The sequence below is a fragment of the Diadema setosum genome, chromosome 9 (assembly GCF_964275005.1).
Source record: "Diadema setosum chromosome 9, eeDiaSeto1, whole genome shotgun sequence".
NCBI lineage: Eukaryota > Metazoa > Echinodermata > Echinoidea > Diadematoida > Diadematidae > Diadema > Diadema setosum.
Window position 1 is genome coordinate 9,835,558 of NC_092693.1, and position 25,945 is coordinate 9,861,502.

At 42.3% G+C, this 25,945-nt stretch overlaps 1 protein-coding gene across 1 annotated transcript in view; it reads left to right on the forward strand.

Moving 5' to 3' along the window:
* Window positions 1-25,945, forward strand: part of LOC140232555 (dynein axonemal heavy chain 5-like) — an 89,182-nt gene that overhangs the window by 44,171 nt on the left and 19,066 nt on the right. Inside the window, exons 29-55 of the mRNA XM_072312651.1 lie at window positions 238-391; window positions 916-1,079; window positions 1,807-2,014; window positions 2,861-3,022; window positions 3,656-3,880; window positions 4,179-4,351; window positions 4,701-4,879; window positions 5,678-5,865; window positions 6,452-6,646; window positions 7,094-7,228; window positions 7,910-8,071; window positions 8,612-8,858; window positions 9,374-9,615; window positions 10,149-10,289; window positions 10,861-11,107; window positions 11,836-11,978; window positions 12,497-12,631; window positions 13,179-13,301; window positions 13,821-14,034; window positions 14,556-14,665; window positions 15,462-15,748; window positions 16,289-16,481; window positions 16,962-17,092; window positions 17,572-17,725; window positions 18,168-18,332; window positions 18,777-19,003; window positions 19,632-19,854. Coding sequence (XP_072168752.1) covers window positions 238-391; window positions 916-1,079; window positions 1,807-2,014; window positions 2,861-3,022; window positions 3,656-3,880; window positions 4,179-4,351; window positions 4,701-4,879; window positions 5,678-5,865; window positions 6,452-6,646; window positions 7,094-7,228; window positions 7,910-8,071; window positions 8,612-8,858; window positions 9,374-9,615; window positions 10,149-10,289; window positions 10,861-11,107; window positions 11,836-11,978; window positions 12,497-12,631; window positions 13,179-13,301; window positions 13,821-14,034; window positions 14,556-14,665; window positions 15,462-15,748; window positions 16,289-16,481; window positions 16,962-17,092; window positions 17,572-17,725; window positions 18,168-18,332; window positions 18,777-19,003; window positions 19,632-19,854 — 4,927 coding nt within the window. The remainder of the gene's footprint in view (window positions 1-237; window positions 392-915; window positions 1,080-1,806; window positions 2,015-2,860; window positions 3,023-3,655; window positions 3,881-4,178; window positions 4,352-4,700; window positions 4,880-5,677; window positions 5,866-6,451; window positions 6,647-7,093; window positions 7,229-7,909; window positions 8,072-8,611; window positions 8,859-9,373; window positions 9,616-10,148; window positions 10,290-10,860; window positions 11,108-11,835; window positions 11,979-12,496; window positions 12,632-13,178; window positions 13,302-13,820; window positions 14,035-14,555; window positions 14,666-15,461; window positions 15,749-16,288; window positions 16,482-16,961; window positions 17,093-17,571; window positions 17,726-18,167; window positions 18,333-18,776; window positions 19,004-19,631; window positions 19,855-25,945) is intronic.

Here is a 25,945-nt window from a genome sequence, read left to right on the forward strand (position 1 = left end):
TGAGCAGTTTGCGGAAAACATTCAGGTAAAATTGCATTCAGGTAAAATCTGACAATTTCAGTAAAATTCTTGGTTTTGATTGGCTGAGAGGCTCTGGTCACTGACTGTTACTATAGTAGTTGTCAGAGAATGACAACTTCTCAGGGCTGGCAACTTTGATGGAACAGTGCCCAGAAGTGAGCAAAGATTTCACTGGATAACTCAATGTGTTTTTCACAACCCTCTCACAAATCATAGATACAATGCTCCCTTCAAGAAGAACATCCAGCAGTGGGTGCAGAATCTGTCCAACACCAGTGAGATCATTGAGCAGTGGATGCAGGTCCAGAACCTGTGGGTCTACCTGGAGGCCGTCTTTGTGGGTGGCGACATTGCCAAGCAACTGCCTAAGGTCAGTCGGTTGTGCCAGAGTGACCCATGGCCAATTTGGGACAAACAGGACTTCCACATCCTTGCAGTCTCTCTTGTTGGTCGAGAAGGCATATTTTTATGTTCTTATTTTCAAATTTGAAAGTGGCATCAATCTACCTTGTAGTAGCAAGTGCAAAAGAGTATGAATGAGAAACGTGTATAGCCTCCTAGTACTTGTGATATTTGTGTTCAGTAATGTTGGGATAACTGAATATGATGCTTGCATATAGAGCCAATGTCACATTTATTTTCATATTTTTTTCAACTGGTACATGACAGTGGTACCATGGTGCTATCAAAGATTGCAAAATATGGAGGTAGTTGGGAACAGGGTGGTCAAATTTAGCAGCTCTGCAGTATATAATAGCAAGCCATATCTTAATGAAAATTTAAAACTGCAGTATATTCAGGGGAAAGAGAGAAGAACAAATAGAATGGTCAGGGATAAAGTAGAATGGCAATCAATATTATACTTGCTATGTAACGTTCCATTCAAACCCACAGGAAGCAAAGCGTTTCAGCAACATTGACAAGTCATGGGTGAAGATCATGGTGCGTGCCCATGAGAACACCAATGTGGTGCAGTGCTGCGTTGGAGACGAGACAATGGGACAGCTTCTGCCTCACCTCTTGGAACAGCTAGAATTGTGTCAGAAGTCTCTCACAGGGTTAGTCCTCCTCCTCCTCCTCCTCTTTCTCCTCCTTCTTCTCCTTCTCCTTCCTCTCTCCTCCTCCTCCATCTCCCTCCGTATGTCACTCTTTGTTGCTCAGTACCTCTCAAAATGACTCCTCGTGCTCCTTTCCCTATTCTTTTCTTTTATCTCCTCTTCTTTTTCTCCTTCACCTTGTTTGTTCTTCTCTTTCCATATATCTTTATGTAATTCTCTCTTTCTCTAAACTACACCTTTTCAGACTTATCTTATTTTCTATTAATCTGCTGTATGTTTTTTCTTCCAATAGATATATTTTCGATTTCACTAGCTGAATGTCTTTCCTTAAGATTAAAAAAAAAAAAGAAGAAGAAAAAAACGACCTGCGTGTTATGTCTCATTGTAGTACCATCTTTTTTGTATGATTGTAGGCGTATAGATGAATCCTCTTGATAATAAGTGACATATAGGTCCACCAACTAGTGTGTAACATTCCTTGATTCAGTCTTTAACTGATTTCTTTCATTCTGAGTTATACATATCAAATATTCAAATTCTCTCTTCCATTCATGTCCAACTGTGTGCATGTCATCTGCTGTCTTCCCTCTATTTTCCCAAACCTATTTTGACGTGGTCCATCAACAGTTTGAAAATTACCACCCTTTCACATCAATGATTGAACTCTCAGCGCTTGCCATTTGAACAAGAACTCGCATCTAAACAAAATGTGATGGATTCTCCACAGATACCTCGAGAAGAAGCGCCTGCTCTTCCCTCGATTCTTCTTCGTGTCGGACCCCGCCCTGCTGGAGATCCTGGGCCAGGCCTCGGACTCCCACACCATCCAGGCCCACCTCCTCAGCATCTTTGACAACACCAAGACCGTGCGCTTCCATGAGAAGGACTACGACCGCATCCTCTCCATCCAGTCCTCAGAGGGAGAGGTGGTCGATGTAAGGATGTTGTGGTGGTCGTTGAATCTTAAAGGGACTGTACAGTACTGGTTGAGGTGGGGTTTCATGTTTTGAATATTCCTAAGTGAGATAATGAGAAACCTCATGAAAATATGGAAGAGCATGTAATTTAAAGAAGGACTCAACGTTTATTTGATGAAAATTGGTTTTCAAATGGCCGAGATATCCCAAAAAGTAATAATAATAAAAGGCGACAGGCCACGCCTTCTATTAGGATCTCTTTGTTTCACCTTGTTTTTGGATATCTCAGCCATTTCAAAACCAATTTTAATAAAATAAACTTTTGATACCCCTTAGAATTGCATGCTCTTTGACATCTCATAGAGTGGTTTCTGAATATCTCGCAAAACATTAAAAGCTAAATCCTCACCTCGACCAGAACTGTACACACCCTTTAAGTGTGCATGTGGCATCGCATTTGTGATAGAGAGTGTTTCTTAACACATCAAGGCTTTGAAAAAGAAAGAGTTAGACTTGCTCGATATTGTAAGTGTTGATTTTTATCAACACACAGCATTTGTACAACCTACAATCTTGTTATTGCTTTGTTCTTTTGATTTGAATGTGCATTGTTATGATTCTGCATCTTTTTTTCTCTTCTTGTTGTGTTTGGAAGAAAATTGCAGATTTTTTATCACATTCTGAAAATCCCATAGTCAGTCTTAAGTATGTGTTGGGACCAAAGGATAAGGTAACAATGCTTTTAGAGCAGAACATGTTATGAATGGGAAAGCCTTGAAGTGTATTAATTCAGCATTATCACGAAAACCTCCTCTGCCGCTGGAGCTATAAATCACCATGTTCAATTTTTGTCATCCCATGCAGCTGGACAAGGCAGTGATGGCATCAGGCAATGTGGAGTTGTGGCTCATGAACCTGATGGTGGTCGCCCAGCGCTCGCTTCACGGCGTGATCCGCACGGCGGCCATGGCTGTCCAGGATTCCAGTCTGGAGATTATTGAGTTTCTAAACACCTACCAGGCTCAGGTAAGTTTCTTTGTTGTTGGTTTTGATGTTGCTTCCCTGTGGGGGACACATCCAAAAAGCTAGTAGCCCTCCTTTTTTTGCAAGCCTTTTCAGTAATTGCAAATCTCATGTATAGCTGACAGCTAGCATTTGAGATAAAGATAGTGAGCTGGTTCTGTGGATAGCCTGTCTTAGAATCAAAAGGTCTTGGGTTCAAGACCTGGTGAAACAAGCTCAGCCAATATGTTTGATAATGCTATCCTTGATGTTGAGACACACACACAAAAAAGAAGAAGACCCTAAACAAATTAAAAAGACATAATCTGAAGGTCTCATGTTCAAAAACAGTCTCAACTTCTGTTTGGAAGCAGTCTCACATAACTTCCCGTTCAGAGCTGGATCGAAACCTTAATGGAGAGATCTGTGTAGCTTATTTCGAAGGAGAGAGTGCATTGTGTTGTCTCTTCTGTAGTTCTTCCCAAGTGACTATTTATAGTCTGCAAATGGTTTCACCCAGACATATCATGCCAATGAAGAAAGAAGAAGCGATAGGGATTCACAAAGTGCAAATCAAAACAAATAAGTGGAAGGTTTTGCTTTTTGCTTTTTTAAGTGCCTGGCTTGACCAGCTCCAGTGCTTTGTTCTCTCTACAGATTGGCCTGCTGGGGATCCAGATGATCTGGACACGAGATGCCCAAGAGGCGCTGACCAATGCCAAGTATGACCGCAAGGTGATGCAACAGACCAACCAGGGATTCCTGGACCTGCTCAACCTCCTCATCGCCCAGACGACCCGCAACCTGACCAAGGTGGAGCGCCGCAAGTTTGAGACTCTCATCACCATCCACGTCCATCAGAGGGACATTTTTGATGACCTGGTGAGACTCTGCCCACTTTGGTCATCTCCCTTTCATTAATAGACATACTAAATACTAGTGATGATGATAATGATAATGATGGTGATGATAACAATGATGATGATGATGATGGTGATGATGGTGATGACGATGACAATGATAATGATGATCATGATGGTGATGACGGTTGACCGTTAAGATGTGTCTGAGTCTCCTAGGGTAGCCTCTTTGGCACAAGCAATGTTCTCACAACTGGCCCTAATACCCTTTTCACACTGTATATTTTTAACTCTTTTTTTTTCTTTTTCGTACGGCACAGGTGCGTATGCACATCAAGACTCCCTCTGACTTTGAGTGGCTCAAGCAGTGTCGCTTCTACTTCAATGAGGATAACGACAAGATGATTGTCTCCATCACAGATGTTGACTTCATCTACCAAAATGAGTTCTTGGGTTGCACAGAGCGTCTTGTCATTACACCTCTCACTGACAGGTAGGTCACATTTCCTGTGTCCTCCACATGAAGAACGACTTGTTTTCTCCTTTGGAACTTATTACGCTGGGGATAGCTATGTGGGATGTTTGGTGTGGTCATTCAAGAAAAAACAAAACAAAACAAAACAAAACAAAACAGGCAAACAAACAAGTGAAATATGTGTGTGACAAGTTACCTTAGAAAGCAGTCCTCTTGACAGCTAATTTGGCTGTCCTTAATTTTATAAATTGACAAATCTTGCATGCTAAATCTCAGTGGGGGAGTTGCTGGGTACTGAATATATAACTGCCTTACTGTTTGAATTTTGAGTTTTGTGATTGATTGCTCCATTTTGTTTTCTCTGTAGATGTTACATCACCCTGTCCCAGGCTCTGGGTATGAGTATGGGTGGGGCCCCAGCTGGTCCTGCTGGGACCGGTAAGACAGAGACAACCAAGGACATGGGACGCTCCCTCGGCAAGTACGTCGTCGTCTTCAACTGCTCTGATCAGATGGACTACAGAGGGCTTGGCCGTATCTACAAAGGTAGGCTTACTGCTCAATCAAGTGGACGTGCCCATGATGTGTCTGTAGCAGCTGGACATAAAGCTATTTCAGGGCCTGTCAAACCTGCATATTGACATTACTTCACAATCACTGTTATCACAGTGATACATAAATCATCAAAACTGAAGGAAACAAAACATGACAGATTGAGAAAAGTATAAGACTTGCCATACAAAACAAGACAAGTTCCTCTCCTCCGTTTTCTTGTTGTGCTTTTGAGTATGACATGTAATCTCCAGATTATAGAAAGTGACAAAATGAATTCCTAGTTATTGAAGAATGTTACAAGGTAATGCAATGTTTTGAGACAATCAATAGGATATGTATTCTGCAGATGAACACCATAGTTTGTAGAAATTTATGAAAATTTGTCTCTGCTACTGTAAAAGTGGATATTTTCGCGTTACTAATTTTTCGCGCTTGGCCGGGTCGGAAGAGTTTCGCGTGTTTTTAATTCCGCGGAATCAAGACATCACGCACAGGCACATATGGCAAGCAAAAATATTCGCCTGCTTTTATTTTCGCGCTAGTTTCTCGTTGCGCGAAATGCGCGAAAATTTGAACACCGCGAAAATTTCCACTTTTACAGTATGTTATATATTTATGTGACTGGGTTAGGTCATACAAAGGTAGAGATGACAGACTTGTAAGGTCATTTCTTGTCAGGTCAAAGTAAAAGAGTAAACAAAAATAAAACAAAACAAAAAACAAACAGGTAATTGGTTAGAGGATTTTTGTGATGGGAACTCCATCTCTCACTTGTGTTTCCCCCTCTAGGACTGGCCCAGTCTGGCAGCTGGGGATGTTTTGATGAGTTTAACCGCATCGACCTCCCAGTGCTTTCCGTGGCTGCTCAGCAGATTGCCATTGTCCTTACGGCCAAGAAGGAGAGGAAGAAGCAGTTCATCTTCACCGACGGAGACCTGGTGGACCTCAACCCAGAGTTTGGTCTCTTCCTGACCATGGTAAGGACACTGATGGTGTAATGAGTGGCATCATAACATGCTGTAGGGAGTCATTGAGGAGGTGGTGATGCTTGGGAGGCAGTGCAGTTAATGCCTTCTGCTGCCAAGTTAACAAGACATGAATAGATCGATATCAGCGAATGACATGAGTGCACTGGTTGGGCGCCATGTGTACGGGAAAAGTGTCATCATTCAGTGTGACTTAGGCAGCTTTACATTAAACACAATTAAGGATATATTCAGCATCTCTATTATCCCTCGGAAAAGATGAATGCCTTGTGCATAATTCATCTAGTTGAAATAGGAAGAGGCAGCATTGTAATTGTATTATGAAATACTTGTTATCATGAAACTTTTGATTCACTTCAGGGATTTCTTTTAAGATATTAAATACCATAAGACTGTTTGAATTTAATGGTCTCATCAGTCTATTGTAAAACAAGAAATACATGTTTTGAAACAGATGAAAAGATATAAAAAGAAGTGCATGATACAGTTTCGTCAAGGCTGCAGTGATTTCTTTGGAACGTAAACCTTTAAGTCTGTAATATCTGGTTATTCAATCTGCCCTTCTCCCAACACTCAGAACCCGGGGTACGCTGGCCGCCAAGAGCTGCCAGAGAATCTGAAGATCAACTTTAGGACGGTGGCCATGATGGTACCTGACAGACAGATCATCATCCGTGTCAAACTCGCCAGCTGTGGTTTCCTTGACAACATCATCCTGGCCCGCAAGTTCTACACTCTCTACAAGCTGTGTGAGGAACAGCTCACAAAGCAGGTAAGGGCTTTTGCTCATCTCTGCACTTACTATATTTATATTATTTCTGTTTAAATGATATCTCTGTGACAATGTTCATCTTTACATTTTCTTGCTATATTCACACAGTGTAGTAGCAGATATCCTATACATTGAATTTCTGTTTACTGTAATACAGCAAGCACATAACAGGAAATTTTCATTATTTGGTTTATCTGTTATAGGTAATTTCTAGTAAATAGGGAAAAATTATAAATATAAAAGATGTATAAGCTGTCAACTTTCTTGAGTCAGTTGTTCCCGAATTGGAAATGCCATGAGAAGCACCATCATCCAGGGGAGAGTTTAAAAGTTAATGAGATGGTTGGTTATATGTCAGCTTACTACTTTTTAGTGCTATGTTGTGTTCAGTTTTACATCAATAACATGTCTGTGCCTCACTTCTCCAACACTCTTTGTTCCAACCAGGTTCACTATGACTTTGGTCTGCGTAACATCCTGTCCGTGTTACGTACTCTGGGAGCAGCAAAGAGAGCCAACCCCAATGACAGTGAGAACACCATTGTGATGAGAGTCTTGAGGGATATGAACCTCTCTAAACTGGTGAGAACAAACTACAATTAGACTGTTAGAGATTGCATTTTCTTTTGATATCAGTAGTAAAATATAGTGAAGTTAGAAAGTTACAATTTGTGATGAGTGCAGATAATTGTACTCACTGGTCTTTAGGTGCTCGGCGCAAAATGGAGGACGGGCTAGTATGACATAATAAAGGGTACAATCGGTATAAATTTGGGCTTTCAGTTGTGTGCATGGATTACAATAGTTAGATGCCCTGTTTCCTCTAAATTAAAAATTTTTGCTTTTTGTTGTCATGGCTCTCAAAGTAAAAGAGACAGAACATGATTTTTCTGTATTAACTATACATTGCAGTGTGTGTGTTTTTTTTTTAGTACTTATTTGTCATAACTTTATTGCAGAGAAAATAAATTGAATTGGGTTGTACTGGATTAATTGAATTGAATTGAATTGAATTTGATTTGATTGTACTGAATTGAATTGAATTGAATTGTATTGTACTGCATTGAAGTGAATCAATTGAATTGGATTGTATTGTATTGAATTGAATTGAATTGAATGGGATTGTATTGAATTGAATTGAATTGAATTACTGAATTGAATTGAATTGAATTGAATTGAATTGAATTGAATTGAATTGAATTGAATCGAATTAAATTGAATTGAATTGAATTGAATTGAATATTTCCCCTTTGCCCCCAACAGGTGGATGAGGACGAGCCCCTCTTCCTGTCCCTCATCAACGATCTCTTCCCTGGCATCGTCCTTGACAAGGCTGGCTACCCAGAGCTGGAGGCGGCTATTGCCATGAGGGTGGAGGAAGCTGGACTGGTCAACCATCCACCCTGGACACTCAAATTGATCCAGGTAGAGACAGACGCTGATTTCCCCTTTTTTTTTTCTTTTTTCTTTTTTTCTCTCTCTCTCCTCAATCTCTCTTGAAAGAAGGATTTCCTGAACTTACATTCTTGTTATTGATATTTTTATTTTCCCATTTCACTATAAGTAGGGAAATCAAAGAAATGATTGTATTTTCTGTCAGTTCAATTGCAACATTCCCAATGATTTTTCATCACACATGTAATTTTATTTCAAATAGTGTAATATGGTGCCGAAAACATCACTTTGTGGTATATTGAAATATGTCCCATATTTTGCCTTGCCCCCTGTCATAGATGGAAATTATTTGCTGTCAGTACTACACTGTGTTACCATTTGGAAGCATGATGATACGACATATGAAAAAGTATAGGCATCTTACAAGCAAACAATTTAAGCAATCCCTCTTCTTTTTCCACATTAGTCAGCCATGCCACTTACATCTGTAGATGCCAAATATATGTGTGACCAAAATGTGTTCTGATTTTATTCCTCCCTATCTTCGCTCTGTGGTATCTTCCCCTGTAGTTGTACGAGACCCAGCGTGTGCGTCATGGCATGATGGCCCTGGGCCCCAGTGGGGCGGGCAAGACGTGCTGTATCCACAACCTGATGAAGGCCATGACAGACTGTGGCGAACCCCACAAAGAGATGCGCATGAACCCCAAGGCCATCACGGCCCCTCAGATGTTCGGCCGACTGGACGTGGCCACCAACGACTGGACGGACGGTATCTTCTCCACCCTGTGGCGCCGAACGCTCAGGGCCAAGAAAGGTGTGTAGAGCAACCAGCAGCGCTACTCAGAAGCTTTTTGTCCCAGGCTTGTACCATTGTGTTGTCTTGTTTTCTCTCAGTACCTCCTAATTCTGATGGCTTACATATCCTACTGCAAAGTAGAATATTCCCTTGCACTGTAAAAGTCATTTGAATAAATTGTGTCTCAACATGGTCACAGGAAAGGTAAAAAAAGCTTGTTATGAGACAGAAGCTGTGCAGATCAATGAACTGAAAATTTCTTGTAGCATGATATTTTGCTGTTGTTGTTGGTGTCATTTTCCATGTGTAGTCTTACTTTCCAGAAAAATACCACATAATATTTCCCTTGATTGGATGGAGGCTGCTTTCTGCTTCTTCTGTGTTCACCTTTAGGGACTTCTTTTCTCATATAGAGGGATTCAATTGTTATTAGAGTTTTTTTGTGTGCATACATACATATCAGAAACTTAATGTCTTGCAGAGAAATTTCCATCTTGAGTAATCCACATTTATGTAACCCCATTCTTGAAAAGGTGAGCATGTGTGGATCGTACTGGACGGTCCGGTGGATGCCATCTGGATCGAGAACCTCAACAGCGTGCTGGACGACAACAAGACGCTGACCCTGGCCAACGGGGATCGTATCCCCATGGCACCCAACTGCAAGATTGTCTTCGAGCCTCACAATATCGACAATGCCTCGCCAGCTACCGTCTCCCGCAATGGCATGGTCTACATGAGCAGCTCCGCCCTGGACTGGAAGCCCATTCTTGATGTGAGTTTTTGCTTAATTTAAGGACCACTGACCTTTTTCTTTTCTCAAACTATTAAAACATAAGACAACAACATTTTTTGTTTTTGTCATCTGTAGTTAAGGCGTCTGAAGAATAGGGTTTTACACACACTATAATAAGAAAGTTCTGCAGTTACGTCAATAGATTAATGAAGAGGTATACCCAAGGAGCATTACCAAGAAACAATTATCTATTGCCTGGTATGGGGATAACCAGCAATGCTTTTCAAAATTTAACTGAACCAGCAAGATTATAGTTCATGAAATGCAGTTGAAGCTAAATACACTTGGCATTGCATATTATAATCTTGTTAATAAGGACCGTGAACGTAAACCTTCATGACATTGAACTTTTTTTGTCATGTGATGTTGGGGACAACAATGAAGTCTTTTTTTTCCAAGTTTGAACCTCCAATTAGAATGTCTTATCATTGAAATCAAGCAAATGAAAAGCGCAAATGAACAATGTCATTTTACCCATTTATGCTTTATCTTCTTTTTTATTTCCTCACCAGGGTTGGTTGATGAGCAGGAATCCTACAGAAGCCGAATGTCTACGCACTCTGTTTGAAGGGTCCTTTGCCGCCATCTTGCAGTTCACCAACCAGAACCTGATCTTCAAGATGAATGTGCTGGAGTGTATGATAATCGCACAGGTATGTGAGACCTCTATGTCTGCTGTCATTTTATTACCCTGACCTCTGCATTTAAAGGTTATTAGTGGTTACAATAGTGTTAAGACTCAATATACTGTGTTAGATTAGCATTTTGAATTCTGTATTTCCCCACATCTTCCGCTAGTGCATATATTCATGACACATGACTCCAAGTGTTTTGATTATACAAAGGTTGATGCATTCCAAAATATGTCTTTCTTGAAGGATTTCTATGAGGGATAGTAAAACTGGGATCATTTGCTACTTTGTAGATTATTCCAAATGAGATGAATGCAGTGCTATGAAGGCTCTGTCATTCTAGTTGCCAAGGTTTTGCAAAATAGCCATTTTTTGCCACCTTGAACAAGAGAGACAATGCAGGCAAGAAAGAAGTCACCCAGAGACAGAATGTCTTAAGCTCAAATTTAGGAATTAAACTCAGGTTTGACCTGTCCAGACAACTTTTTACCATGCCACGACTGCCTCCTGATGTCTTTAGTCACTGAAGTGCATAATGAATCACCTGTGCACTTTGTTATTGTTTTTGTCGACATTGTTTCTATGTGACTAGGCCATCAGTCTGCTCAAGGGACTGATCCAGAACAAGGATGACAAGGAGGCGCAGGGCCCCAGCCCCGAGCACCTGGAGAAGATCTACATCTTCTGCGTCATGTGGAGTGTGGGAGCACTGCTGGAGCTGGACGACCGCTCCAAGCTGGAGCAGTTCATCCGCACTGACGAGGAGATCAAGCTCAACCTCCCGGATATCCCAGAATCCTCTGAGGACACAATGTTCGACTACTTTGTTGACAACGAAGGTCAGATCAACTGTCACTCCCCTCTCCCCTATCTTTTTTTGTACCTTCATCATCATTCTATTATGATCAAGGAGTCGCTGTTGCTCAGTAGATTAGACCACAGCCTCTCAATTATGGGGTCGCTGGTTCAAGTCCCCTGGCAGCAATGGTTGTACTTTTAGGCAAGGAACTTTACCCTCGTTGCCTAGACCTATAAGGGGAGTTTTAAAGCAGTTGATCCTGTGGTAGCTTGCTCATAAATATGCAAATACTTCCTCAGTCGCCACATAGAATACATCCAGACATACACACACACACACACACACACACACACACTCTCACATTCTCATGCCTTTTTGTTTTTAGGGCCATTCATGTAGATTTCACAACAGAAGTATGAATATGTCACATTATTGGAGTCGGCTCGTGTTAGCTGAGATAGTTGTGAATTTATGTTTTCCTCTTTTTGCAGTGCCAGTTTGCAGTCAGTGTAAGATCAAGGACAAAAAATATAAAATGCCAGTCTATTATGATTGTATGCATATGATCAGATAATTGTCCCGCCCATTGCTAATGAGAGTGGCTGTAACAACATTCCCAAATACTTATACTTGGACACGTACTTCATACTCAATACTTGATACTCGATACTTGTACCCAGATAGATACTGAGATACTTAATACTCAGTTATGCTCAGTACTCAAACTTTATTTTCTTTTCTTTCACACGCACATAAAAAAAAATTTAGGAAACTGGGTGCACTGGGAGAAGCGTGTTGAGGACTGGATCTACCCTCCAGATTCCACCCCAGAGTATGGTTCAATCTTGGTCCCCAACGTAGACAACGTCAGGACAGACTTCCTCATCCAGACCATTGCCAAGCAGTCCAAGGTAATGAGCTCACTGGGTGCAGTCTCTGATTTTGCTTGCAATATTCTCATAATAATGTAAAAGTGGGAAGTTTTTCTGATGGGGCAATTTATGCTCAACATGAAGCTAGTGCAAAAATTGAAGTGCAAGTATTTTTACCAATTGTGATTTGAAATAATATTTTTTTTTTCGCTTTGATTCTGAGGGATTGAAAACACTTGAAATTCTTTCTACTGTGCTGAGAGCAAAAAATTACTCATGCAAAAAAAATCCACTCTACAGTTTGGATTTCTTTTGTTGTCAGCAAGCCATGATGTTGAAATGATTTGTAGCAAGTTTGTTTGTTTTGTTTTAAATAAATACATATATACACCGTAGTTACTGACCAATGCGATACTCCTTGTTCTTTTGTATATGAGAGCTTTCATTCCTTCATGTAGAGATCATCTGTATTATAGGAGATGAAATCCTAAAGAGTTTGATTCCTCCAAAGTTGTAATCATGTGCTTTTCATGTGTGTGTGTGTGTGTGATCTTCAGGCTGTGCTGCTGATTGGAGAGCAGGGTACGGCAAAGACCGTCATGATCAAGGGCTCCATGGATAAATACAACCCTGAGGTGCACATGGCCAAGAGCTTCAACTTCTCATCCGCCACAACACCAATGATGTTCCAGGTAAGGAGGAAGAAAAAAAAAAAAAAGAAACAAGGATGTTGATCAAGATTTACTAATGTGCTCCTTTATCAGGCACCCCCCCCCCTCTTTTTTTTGAGTCAGACCTGAATCAGCTTCAGCCATTAATGAGTGGTCATGCACTTGAAGAGATTGATTGAAGTAGAGTGTTGTGAGTCAGTGATCATTTATCCTTTGTCATATCACACTTTAATGGTGTCACAAATTGTATGCAAATAAAGGATGCATTTAGAGTCTGCAGTCGTCATACAGTTCAGGTTTCACAGGTTAAGAGCAAAAAGAGTTTTACCTGTTTACCTCTATGTTGGCAAATATGAAAGTCTTTATTAACTTCTACAGTGCTGTTGTCTTGTGTGTGTGAGTCATGTACTTACAAACAGAGTGCAGCAAAATGTAGCACCCTTCCAAAACCCAGTACCCTTGGTAATATTAAGCCAATGCCATTCTCACTGTTGTTTGACCGTATCGTTATATTGCAGCTTTCACTGACTTGAATGACATTAGAAGGATAATTCTTCTGTCCATACAGAGAACCATTGAGAGCTATGTTGACAAGCGAGTTGGAAACACCTACGGGCCTCCTGCTGGCAAGAAAATGACTGTCTTTGTTGACGACATCAACATGCCCATCATCAATGAGTGGGGAGACCAGGTACTGTGAATATCTTATATGACAATAATAGATTCATTTTATTTATTTATTTTTTTTAACAGCTATCTTAACTTGACCTGATTTGACAAGATGTAATCATGTAGTCTTTGTTATATGCCTGCCAATTTCAAGTAATACCTTTTCACTATGCCCTGTAGGTGGATGTATAGTCAGACTGACAGTTTGGTAGGAAAGTTATTGAAGATTATGTTTTAAGTCATAATGAAAAGCTCATTCACTAGCCCTGTTGTCAGCAGTTATGTTATTGGTACATAGTAGTAATTGTTCGAGCGTCAAGTTGCCAGCTGGTATTGTGTGTTGGAATCTTGCACAACTCTGTACCAGCATGCTAAATGGCTTGGAGGTTCATAGGTGTTTGTTACAACGAGAATAAATTTCAGGTCACCTCAAGACCCTGAGCAAAGCACTGATCACCTCACAATATGCCAACAGTCATCATTTGCTTCGGTTTCCTTGCTATTCTATTTGACTCTTTTGTGACTTGATGCAAAATCCCAGATCACGAACGAGATCGTGCGCCAGATGATGGAGTTCAGCGGCTTCTACAACCTGGAGAAGCCCGGAGACTTCACCATCATTGCTGACATCCAGATGATGGCTGCCATGATTCAGCCCGGAGGAGGTCGAAATGACATCCCGCAGCGCCTCAAGAGGCAGTTCTCCATCTTCAACTGCACCTTGCCCTCCAACCCCTCCATTGACAAGATCTTTGGTGAGAAGACGGGGCAATGCAGAGGAGATTAAAATGTCAACACTTTTGTGTCATTAGTCCCAGTGAACACTTACTCAGTAGAAATGTCAAAACATAGTGCTTGAATGAAATTTGTGATGTTCTTGTTGTTGTGGTTGTAGTGCTGCTTGGAAGAATAATGTATCAAAAGCATCATCTTCACAACTTAATGAAAGGCTTTCATCAAGTTTGAACAAATAGTCTAGGAATTAAGATTGCACTTTCTCCGAAATATCTGAGTATATGGTGAGAAGTAGCATTATAAGGCTGTTTTTCTCAGTTTCTTTTTTTCAGGTTTTTCTTCTTTCTAATCAAAGTAAAATTGCTGTATTACTCTTAATGCCCCTAATCTCTTAAAATTCATGAGAATCGTAGGCATTCTTGCCATTTGCCACTTTTGTATTGCAACATCAATTACAACTGCTTCATTGCACTTTCTGAAGATAAGTTTGAGGTATGGAGTGATGATGGTATATCTCTCTAATTGTCTTTTCATCAAACAGGTGTGATAAGCACTGGTCATTATTGTGAGCAAAGAGGATTCAGTGCTGATGTCAGGGAACTGGCCAAAGCCCTGGTCCCCGTCACCCGCCGTCTCTGGCAACTTACGAAGGTGGGACAGAACTATCTATTTATATTGTCTCAATCAAGTATGTTGTCGTTCCCACGGTGACACAGCATTTGCTCCTGCGACAATTGTCTCCAAGGACTTAGGGTTAAGGTTAGGGTTGTCATAGTGTTTTAGGTTTAGTTTCATGTGAGAATTAGGATATGGGTTAGGGTAATGTTTGTGGGTAGGTTTTATGTTTGACTTAGCATGCAGATATTTCATGGGAGCAATTGTTGCAGGAGCCAATGTCATGGAACTGTCATCGCCATGTGGCATTTCATATCAAAGTATGCATACATTTACTATGTTGTTGAACTGCATTCCTGTAACAATTTTACCTCTATTGACAATTAAAAACTAGATTTGTATAGTCTTGTAATTTGTTTACACTGATCTGAAATAAAGTGACTCACAGAACCATAATAGTACATCTCAAGCTGCATTGCTTCATGACTGACCAATTTAATGGCTGGATGATAATGGTTTATTTTTCAGGGCTCTGTCATCAGACTGGGCATAAGCTATTTGTCCTACTGCAATTTTTAGCTAATTGTCATAAGTGAAATATTCTCAGTTTGCACAAATTTCATGCCAAGATTTTTGTACTCTTGATAATTTGGAAGTCAGGGCATCACTTCTTTTATATCATGTTTTTAACAATTTGCATCCAAACGTGGTATGGGCGGCATGCTGTAATGAATTTCTGAATAGGATATTAGAACAAATTGAATTTATCTAGCAAGTGAAATGATTCAGTCCTTAATGCTGACTAATCCGTCCTGCCCTGTTTCCCCATCAGATCAAGATGCTGCCCACACCAGCCAAGTTCCACTACATCTTCAACCTGCGCGACCTGTCCCGCATCTGGCAGGGCATGATCAACACCCTCAGCGAGGTCGTGACCTCCCCCAAGATCCTGCTCTCCCTCTGGAAGCACGAGTGCATGCGGGTCATCGCCGACCGCTTCACCAACCCGCAGGACTGCGAGTGGTTCCAGAAGACCATCGGCCGTGTTGTCCAGGAAGAGCTTGGGGATGACCTGTTCCACACTAGCCAGGAGGACCATTACTTTGTGGACTTCCTCCGGTAAGTAGAAAGGGGACAGTGGTCAGTGGTCACTCAGCTGAAAATCAAAGATGCATTCATTGTTTTCAGAACGCAAATAGTTTTTTAACAGTTTGCATCATAAAGTACTGGCTTTGGTTGAGAAAGTACATCAGAACTACGTTGTAGACATTTTCATTTAATTTAGATTATTTTATTCATTTTCAATGCAGTAATATCCTTTGTAATTTTCAAAATTCTGTGTGTCATCTATGAAGTTCATTAGAGTTGTCAATGTATACCAACAAGCTGCAAAGGCAGTCAGTGTAGCCTCTGATGCACCAAATACACAAATATCCTGACATCAGATATGTGTTTATTTGTATAATGAGCCAATGCACCGCTTTCTTTGTAAAAGAATGCACCAACAAGCTTCAAAGGCAGTCGGTCAGTGTTCCCACAGATGCATCAAATATACAAATAACCCGACATCAGATCTGACTTTATTTGTATTTCTGGCACTGTTTTCTTTTGCCGAAACAGTATTTGATGGGTCCTTTGCATGTTTGTTTCCTTGAACAGTGATGCTCCTGAGGCCACAGGAGACGAGCCGGATGATGCTGACTTTGACATGCCAAAGATCTACGAGCCCATCCCATCCTTCAGTGGACTGGAGGAGCGCCTCCAGATGTTCATGTCCCAGTACAACGAGCAGATCCGTGGAGCCGGCATGGACCTGGTGTTCTTCAAGGACGCCATGATTCATTTGGTCAAGGTGAGACGTTCTACTTTAAACTGATAGATGTGACCCACCCTGGGTTTAATCACCCCAACTCTCCTCTTCCTGACATCCAGACAATCCTCACAAAAACTTGATGGTTGTATAGGCATGGGATGTTTTTGTGCTAACCTGTAACAAAAGGTACGTGTTATGCAACTCAAGAATCCGCTGTTGTGTTGCTCTCATAGAAAATACAACTAATTTTGAAAAAAAAAACAAAAAAAGGAAAGCAGATATAAGAGGAAAGCCTTCGTGGCCTAGAATTTCATGACTCTGTATTCATCTCTCAAATTTTCAAGATTCTGCTTTTAAATATGACAGGGGATGTTATATTAGTGATAATAGAATGTATCTAAAACAGTGTGTACTTCACTATTAGTATCCACCCATGATACCTGGCAAATGTAAATAAACAATTTGACATTTTTTGTGTCAGTTGAAATGAACATTACTACTTTTCTTCTGTTTCTGTAGGTGTCACGCATCATCCGTACTGCTCGTGGTAACGCCCTTCTTGTCGGAGTTGGTGGTTCGGGAAAGCAGAGCTTGACTCGTCTGGCATCCTTCATTGCTGGCTACAAGACATTCCAGATCACACTCACCAGGTGAGATTTGGTGTTGTGAGATCACGTAACAACCATGGTGAATCTGAATTAAGCCGCCATACTGAACTGGAGTATGGGGGGCAGTGTGTGACATGATTTCATCTCCCACTTTCACCAAGAAATCAACTGTAAATCAACAACCTTCCTGCACAAATGTGTATTTCGTGTTTTGTTTTGAAGTAAACATAGGTTTCTAGTCTTTACAAATGTTTAATTCCTGTTATCCTGTAGGCAGGGCTCTACATGAGTGGTGGCCTGATAGCCCTGGGTTACAAGAGAAATAGATGTTGACCAACCTTTTTAAAGAAAAAAAAATATTCTTTGATGGTCCACCAACAAAAGATAAGTTAGTATTGAACCTTGTAGGTAATACAACTTATTTTTTTCTGAATGTTTAAAGTATGGAGTTGTAAAACTTCAACTTGACACAGCAGTAGTTGTGGTAAATGACTCGTGTTTCATGTGTGGACTCTCTTCAGGTCGTACAATACATCCAACCTTATGGAGGATCTGAAGACACTGTACAGGGTTGCTGGCCAGCAGGGTAAAGGCATCACCTTCATATTCACCGACAATGAGATCAAGGATGAGAGCTTCCTCGAGTACCTCAACAATGTCCTGTCGTCAGGAGAGGTGAGGAGGAGGAGACTGGATGCGACCATCCATTAATGAGGGACTTTTCAACTTCATGAATGGTTAACTGTTTGTTGCTTTGCTACAAGAATGGCTCCAGTACCAGTAACAAGTTGCACATCCATGACTGACCTTGAATTATAGTAGTTGAGCTGAACCCACACAGTGGAAATTGTAATAGTTCAGACAAAGTTCCATTTGGTCAATGACATTGACAAAATGCATGGTTAGGAAGAGAAATTTTTGTTACTGTTGTGAGTATTTAGAGTGAAACAGACATTATCAGGTAATAATTGTCAAAAAGTTTCTGCGATGTTAATGGCAACACACTAACACACTGTTTATCTTACAATGCAACACAAGCATTCCTGTCATTCCATTCATTCTTGGAATATCAACTTACATGGATTAACTTCTCCTGCACCTGTTCCTATCCCCAAAGGTCTCCAACCTGTTTGCCCGTGATGAGATTGATGAGATCACGCAGGAGCTGATCCCCGTCATGAAGAAGGAGTATCCACGGCGACCGCCGACGGGCGAGAATCTCTACGACTATTTCATCACGAGATCCAGACAGAACCTTCACGTTGTCCTCTGCTTCTCTCCTGTAAGTTGACTGCCACCACAGGACTTTCCTAACATGTTTTCTTTTTTTTAGCTACTATGTTGGAACAATACTTTTTTGGTGTGCTTTTGGTTTTATATGTGTGATTTTTACATTCTGTCAGCACAACAATTAGCATAAGTGTTCATTTGACATGAAATAAAGGTGCTGTAAAGGAAACTTTTTCTTGCTTTCTTTAAGGGGACTTCACCAATATGATTTGAAGAAATAATCAGTAGCTGGTTGCTCATATTGAATTTATGATGTGTTTGCTTGTCCAATGTTGGCAGAGTTAAGACAAAAGTTTAGATATTGTGGCTGACCCATAGTATAGAATTAATGTAACAATGCTCTTTCTACATATTCAGTGCCTGCATAAAATGATAACTTTCTTATGTTATTTGACCTCTTCCCACTCTCCTTTTCCCCCTCCCACTACAATTATAGGTTGGAGAGAAATTCCGCAACCGTTCCCTCAAGTTCCCCGGTCTGATTTCCGGCTGCACCATGGACTGGTTCAGCCGCTGGCCGAAGGACGCCCTCATTGCTGTCTCCCACCACTTCCTGAAGACGTTCGACATCGTCTGCACGGACGACACCAAGAAGCAAGTGGAGCAGGCCATGGGTACCTTCCAGGACGGGGTGGCTGAGTCTTGCGTGGACTACTTTGAGAGGTCAGTCTGATGCTGCCCTTTGACAAAGCTTGCATGTTTCATTTCAGACCTCTGATGAAATAAGGATTTCCATTGAAATGAATAGAGGGTAAAATGCGGCTCTTCTTCATCACTAGCCATACCTCTTGCAAATCTTAGACATTTGATCATTGTTTAGATGATAGTTGTGCAGTCAGAGTCATCCAATGGGGGAGTGTTAAGGACCATAGTATCTCCATCATTTCCTCTTTGTAAATGAAGGATATGTTTAAAGGACCTGTTTCTGTAATTGCAACCAACAGCATTCTCTTATCAAGGATATGAAATGTCTTCTCAGATCTTTGTGAAAGTATCAGCCCAGTTGCTGTGGCCTTTCAGGAATAGCAAATAGTGATTGAACTTTCTATTACCTCACGACTGAGGAACGTTAAAGATCCCACTTCATTCATTCATTGCAAACAGCAGGGTGCAAGGTAAAGTGGTTCATTTCTTATCCCACACAAGAAAAACAGGCGAATGAGGCCATTCCCTTGTGGTTTGATCATCCCAAGTGACTAGCAATAGTAAGCAAACAGTATCAACCAGGCACACTGTGCCATATGAGAACTTAGTAATTTTTATTCTGTCTGTTCTCTCTCTCTTCATGCAGATTCCGTCGTGCTACCCACGTGACACCCAAGTCCTACCTGTCCTTCATCGCCGGCTACAAGGACATCTACCGCAGCAAGTATGAGGAGATCAACGAGCTGTCCCGCCGCATGACCACCGGACTGGACAAGCTGGTGGAGGCCTCGGCGTCTGTGGCTGAGCTCAGCGTCCAGTTGGCCGAGAAAGAGAAGGACCTTGCTGTGGCCTCAAAGAAGGCTGAGGAGGTGCGTAAAGGCATCCCAAACTTATTTAATACAGGCTTGCTAGTTTTGAAGGAAAGATTTTATAAGAAACACAAAAATAACTGTAGAGTTGTGTGATTTGTGTCAGAGGCTAACAAATCTACTGACTACCAGCTCGGACGACTCAATAAAGAGAAATATCACGGTGAATCTGGCGTTTCACTTCTGGCTGTTTATTCTGCCATTTTCTGGTGTTCACACTACATTTCAACAACAGGGGGCGCGAGACCACATTAGTGGTCAACAACACTACATCACCCTTTTCCTTTTTTTTTGTTTTGCTTTGTTCTGTTTTAACTCCAAACATCCTATTATTTTTTTTTTTGTTTTAAAACTTATCCAAAACCATTCTTTCAGAAACATATGAAATCTGTGCTGTGTCTGTAATGCACATTATCAGAAATATGGTTTCCAAATAATTCTTCATTTTTTTTTCAAAAGTTTCTTTCGAGATAACTCCAGAATTCCAGAAGTTTTGGCTTGAAACACTTGAAACAATTAAAACATGATAACTCTTAAAACACCGAAATGCTTGTAACACTTGAAACACTTGACAGCATAAGGGTGAACTTCACGTTCCAAAAACTTCACAGTCCGGTAATTGTCTAACATAAGCGCCATGTCTTGAGAGTGTAAAAATATGTAACAATCTGGTGAATAAAACAGATTGTTGGGTTCACAGAAAAAAAGAGCTCAGCATTTTGAGTTCAGAGTTCAGAGTTCAGAGTTCAGAGTTCAGAGTTCCGAGTTCCTGTGGTATACAGAGCAGGATACTCGCAACCGGATCAGCATAGCGTAAAATGACCGCGGAATGTGGAGTCCAAAGTTCGTATCATGCAATTGTAAGTCCAGCATGAACTTTCATATAGTTTCTATTCAATCTTCCTGAATGTTCAAACTCTTTAGTTCACCAAATCTTTCCTTATGTTTCTTTTTTTTTTTGTTTTTTGTTGTTTTTTTGTTGTTTTTTTTTAGAAAAAAACCAAACAAGTAAAATCAAAAGGTCTAAAATCTACAAAAATAATACAGTAACCGCTCAAGGTTCATGGTCGTAGGATCGAACCGGCAGTCGACGTCATCTACTGGATCGTCGCACTGGGGTCCTCCGGAACGGTCGTTGGGGTTGGTTGACATCGCCTGCGTTGTCGTCTGCAGGTAGGTCATCGATGTCGTCTCGTCGGTCTGCAATGTCGTCTCGTCGGTCTGCGATGTCGTCGACATCAGAGTCAGGAGGGTCGTCATCATGGCGTACCTCAGCATTCACCTTCTTGAAGAACGAAATGTTCCTCTTTGTGACGTAGTTACCTCTCCTGGCTACGACAGAGTTGCCTTTTCTGCTGACAACGATCAGTGGTCTGTGGTCAAATGGAGAGCTAGCCTTTGACGACTTTGGCTGCCTGACCAGTACAACATCACCTTCTTTCACCTCACTGTGTTTGCTGTTCATAGCTTTGTCAGCATTCTGTTTCATCCTTTTCTTTTGGATGCTGTCTCTGTTTCTCATGATGCTCTCTGAGTCCACTTCATGCAGGGGGAGTGTGATATGTGGCAGCTCACACTTCATCTCTCGTCTGTTCAGGGCTTGGCACGGTGACAAATTTGTTGTCGAATGGGGTGTAGCTCGATAAGCTCTGAGAAACTTGAAGAGTTGCTGCTTCCAGCTTCGTCTCTCAGTATGAGCTGTTCTGATAACTTTCACAAGGGCTCTGTTAAACCGTTCAACAGCTCCATTAGCTCTAGGCCAGTACGGCGTCACCTTTCTATGGTTGAATCCCAGGTGATCGGCAAATGCACTGAACTCATGGCCACTGAATGGAGGTCCATTGTCACTTTTGACGGTAACCGGCACACCTTGTCGAGCAAATATTGCGTCGAGGGCAGGAAGAGTTGCTTTGGCTGATGTCGAAGAAACTATTTCCACTTCCGGGTATCTGCTGTAGTCGTCGATTACAACTAGCAGGTATTCACCTGATGGTAGTGGACCGAGAAAATCAGCCGAGACTTCTTGCCATGGTCCATCTGGGAGGTCCGTCATTCTGAGGGGTTCTGGTCTCTCAGCTCCATCTGATACGGCAGCTTGGCAGGGTATGCATGACCTCACCTTCTCTTCCACCATCTGATCCAGCCTTGGGAACCAAACCTTTTCTCTGAGGAGGCTCTTTGTTTTCACAATTCCTTGGTGTGAGGCATGGGCCAGGTCTACTGCCTTGTTGACCAATTTTGTTGGGAGTACTAGTCTGTTTCCCCTGAGGATCACGCCTTCATGCACCGAAAATTGCTCTTTGCTTGACTGGTATGGCTTCAGTTCTGGCCTGTTCCAATGTTCGTGTCTCTGTGTCTCAATGGCTGTCATCAGAAGTTGGAGATTCTCGTCTTCCAGTGTGGCTTGCGTCACTTCAGCCAATGTCATTGCTTTGGGTACTGCATGGCTGCAAACATAGTTCAGGTACTGGCTATCTCTGTCTGGTGAGCGTACTTCTACTTTGTCTGGGTGTCTGCTCAAGTAGTCGACTGGGTTTTCCTCATCTCTGCCAGGTCGGTACACCAATTTGCAGTTATACGGCATCAGTCTCAGTCTCCACCGTTCAATTCTGGCAGACATAGGGGTTTGCTTCTCAAAGATCCTGAGCAGAGGTTTATGGTCTGTGATGACCTGGAATTGAGCACCGTACAAGTAGAGGTGGAATCGTTCCACTGCCCACACAACAGCAAGCATCTCTCTCTCCGTCTGGGAGTATCTGGTCTCGGTGTCTGTCAAAGATCGGCTTGCATACGAAATCGGTCGGTTGTTTTGGCAGAGCATCGCACCAAGGCCTTTGGGGCTCGCATCCACCAGTAGTACTGTGGGTTTGGTTGGATCAAAGTATGACATTGTCTGTGCGTTTGTCAGTACCTCTTTCAGTTTCTCAAATGCTCTGATTTCCGGCTCACCCCAAGTCCACTGTACATCCTGATGAGTCAATGCTCGAAGGGGTGCTGTAAGTGCAGCATAGTCCGGGATGAATCTGGATATGTAGGATGCCAGGCCTAGTAGTGACTTCATCTCTTTAGCATTCTGAGGGGCGTCAGCATTGATTATGGCCTCGATTTTCCTGGGGTCTGGGCTCAATCCTTGCCTGCTGAAGACATGACCATAGAATGTCACAGAGGGTTGTGAGAATTGACACTTTTCTCTCTTGAGTCTGACATTGTGGGAGTTGAGTCGATCTAGCACTGCTTTCAGTCGGGAATCATGTTCAGCCTGATTTTTCCCGTAGATGATTATGTCGTCTGACACATTTTTCACACCATCTAGTCCACTCAGGAGTTCAGCCACTGCAGCCTGGAAAATTTCACTAGCCGAGTTGACTCCAAACATCAGTCTCTTGTATCTCCTGAGGCCAACATGAGTGCTGAATGTGGTGATGTATCTGCTGCTTTCGTGTAACTCAAACTGGTGGTAGCCTGCTGTGAGATCTAGAGTGCTGAAGACTGTTGCACCATTCATGTCCTCTATGAGTTCATCCAGCGTCGGCATTGGGTGTCTCTCTCGTTCTATGGCACGATTGGCTTCTCTCATGTCAATGCAAATGCGTACCTGTCCATCAGATTTTGGTACTACAACAATGGGGCTGATCCAGGGGGTAGGTCCATCGATTTTCTCGATTATGTCCTCTTTCTCTAGTCTCTCCAGTTCCTTCTCCACGTCCTTTCTCGTGTGGAACGGGATACGACGATGCTTCTGTTGCTTTGGTCTCACCTCTTGATTGATGTGTAGCTTGATTTGTTTTCCCTTCACCTTTCCTGTGCCCTGGAATAGAGTTGCATACTTCGTGAAGATCTCGTCAGTCCGAGTGGTAGATACCTGGTTGACAGTGATCAATTTGAGCACAGATGCAGTCTCAAAACTCAGCAAATTGCCTGTGTTGGACTTCACGACAAAAAATTCTGCATCACAGCGTGTGTGTTGTTTCGTCTGGAGAGGCACATTCACAACACCAATGACTGGAATGGGCTCATCCGATCCATACGGAAAAATATGTGAATGGGCCTTATGCAGTTTGAACTTGTGCGAGGTTTTCAGGTCATGGAATGTGGGTGCATCCATGATATTCACTGTCGCCCCGGAATCGATGATCACCTCCATTCCTTTGTCACCAACCGTCAGCTGTGTAGTGGGTAAGTGCTTGTGTCCGTTCTGAGCACTGTAGATTTTGTCTCGAATGGTGAATGAATATTCATCGTCTGGTTGGTTGACACTGGTTCCAGTCACATCATCGCCATCCTTTACATTGTTGATTTTCCCTCTCCGTGATGAGGAACGGCATACTTTGGCGAAATGGCCTGTCTTGTTGCATGCCTTGCACTGCTTTCCTGCTGCTGGGCAGGACGTTTGATGGGGGTATGGGCCTCCACAGTAATAACATGTCCCAGAAGGCTTGGGTGTCGTTTGAGGACGTGTGGCATTTTGGTTATGGACATGTTGCTTCTGGCCGTCCTGTTTGTAACTTCTGAATTGGGATGACTTATTCGCCCTTGGGGGTCTGCGGCCTCTATTCCGCTGAAGACTGCGACCTCTTGTAGCGTTGACAGCATTGTGAGTGGTGTCTGTTGATTCGAAAGCTCTGGCCTGTACTTCACTGGCTTCCAGAGCCCGCCCAATATCCAGCAATTTAGTCAGTGTTAGATCGTCCCCTTTGCTGAGGGCTTGCCTACGGAGTTTAGGAGACTGACAGTGGGCGATTACCTGAGCCATTATCTCCCTGTCAGTATCTGTAAACTTGCAGTTTTTTGCAAGCATGCGAAGGCGAGTGACATACTGGTCAAGGGACTCGGTTTGTTCTTGCTTTCCCTGGCGGAAGATGTACACTTCATACATCGAATTGGACTTTGGCTGAAAATACTTGTTTAGGGCATCGACAGCTTTGTCATAGTCATCGTCGTCACCTACGTGTTGGAGTGTATCGAAGATTTCGTCCACCTTCGGTCCAGCATAGTGGAGCAAGAGGGCTCTTTTTCGTTTGGCTGATGAGATGTCTAGTGCCACCATTAACCGTTCAAAGCGATTTAGCCACTTGGTCCACTGAGGGCCAGGATTGTTGTCGGTATCAACAAACGGTGGAAAAGCTGGTAAGGCACTCATTCTACTTGTGTAGGCCTACTTGTATTTAAAAACAAACGAAGACGGCATACTCGTGAAATAGGCCCCACCACTGCGTGTCCGTACAAATACTACGGCGGCTCGCCTGTTTATACTCGTGAATTCAGCCCCACCGTGTGGCGTTCATCGGTAGGTAAGCACGGCGGTGGGGCTTTCTTCCACAGTATAATACTCGTGAATGCGGCCCCACCAAACGGCGTTTACGCGAAATGCATACGGCGGTGGGGCCGATTTCCACAGCATAGCATCTTTCGTCCTCCCTTTCTCCCGTTTTTTTCTTTGGTCTTCTACTTTTAATTCTCGGAAGGACTCCCTAATGTCCCTTGACTAATTTAATGGCCAATTTAACCATAAATACAACCCTACCTAACCCTAAACCCTAACCCTAACCTAACCTTGCTTGCTAACGCACGGGTGCACGCGCACTGCGGTGGGGCCTATTTCACGATTTTGCCACGAAGACTACTGGTACTCACTCACTCACTCACTGCACTGTGACGACGTCATGCACTCGTTGACACCATGGAAGACAATGCATGGGACTACAGGGATGAATTACTGCATTGCTATCATGTACTGGAAGCATTCGTTGGGGCCCGCTGATCTGCAGCAAACATGGGCTCTTAAGCACATTACAAACTTCTCGTCGCCATTGTAGAGTTGTGTGATTTGTGTCAGAGGCTAACAAATCTACTGACTACCAGCTCGGACGACTCAATAAAGAGAAATATCACGGTGAATCTGGCGTTTCACTTCTGGCTGTTTATTCTGCCATTTTCTGGTGTTCACACTACATTTCAACAACAGGGGGCGCTAGACCACATTAGTGGTCAACAACACTACAATAACCTTACTGTGGTGTCTGGTTATAATGTTGGCAAAACCCTTTACATTCTGATTTGTTTTTTCTTTTGTTATCTTGCTTCCATACTA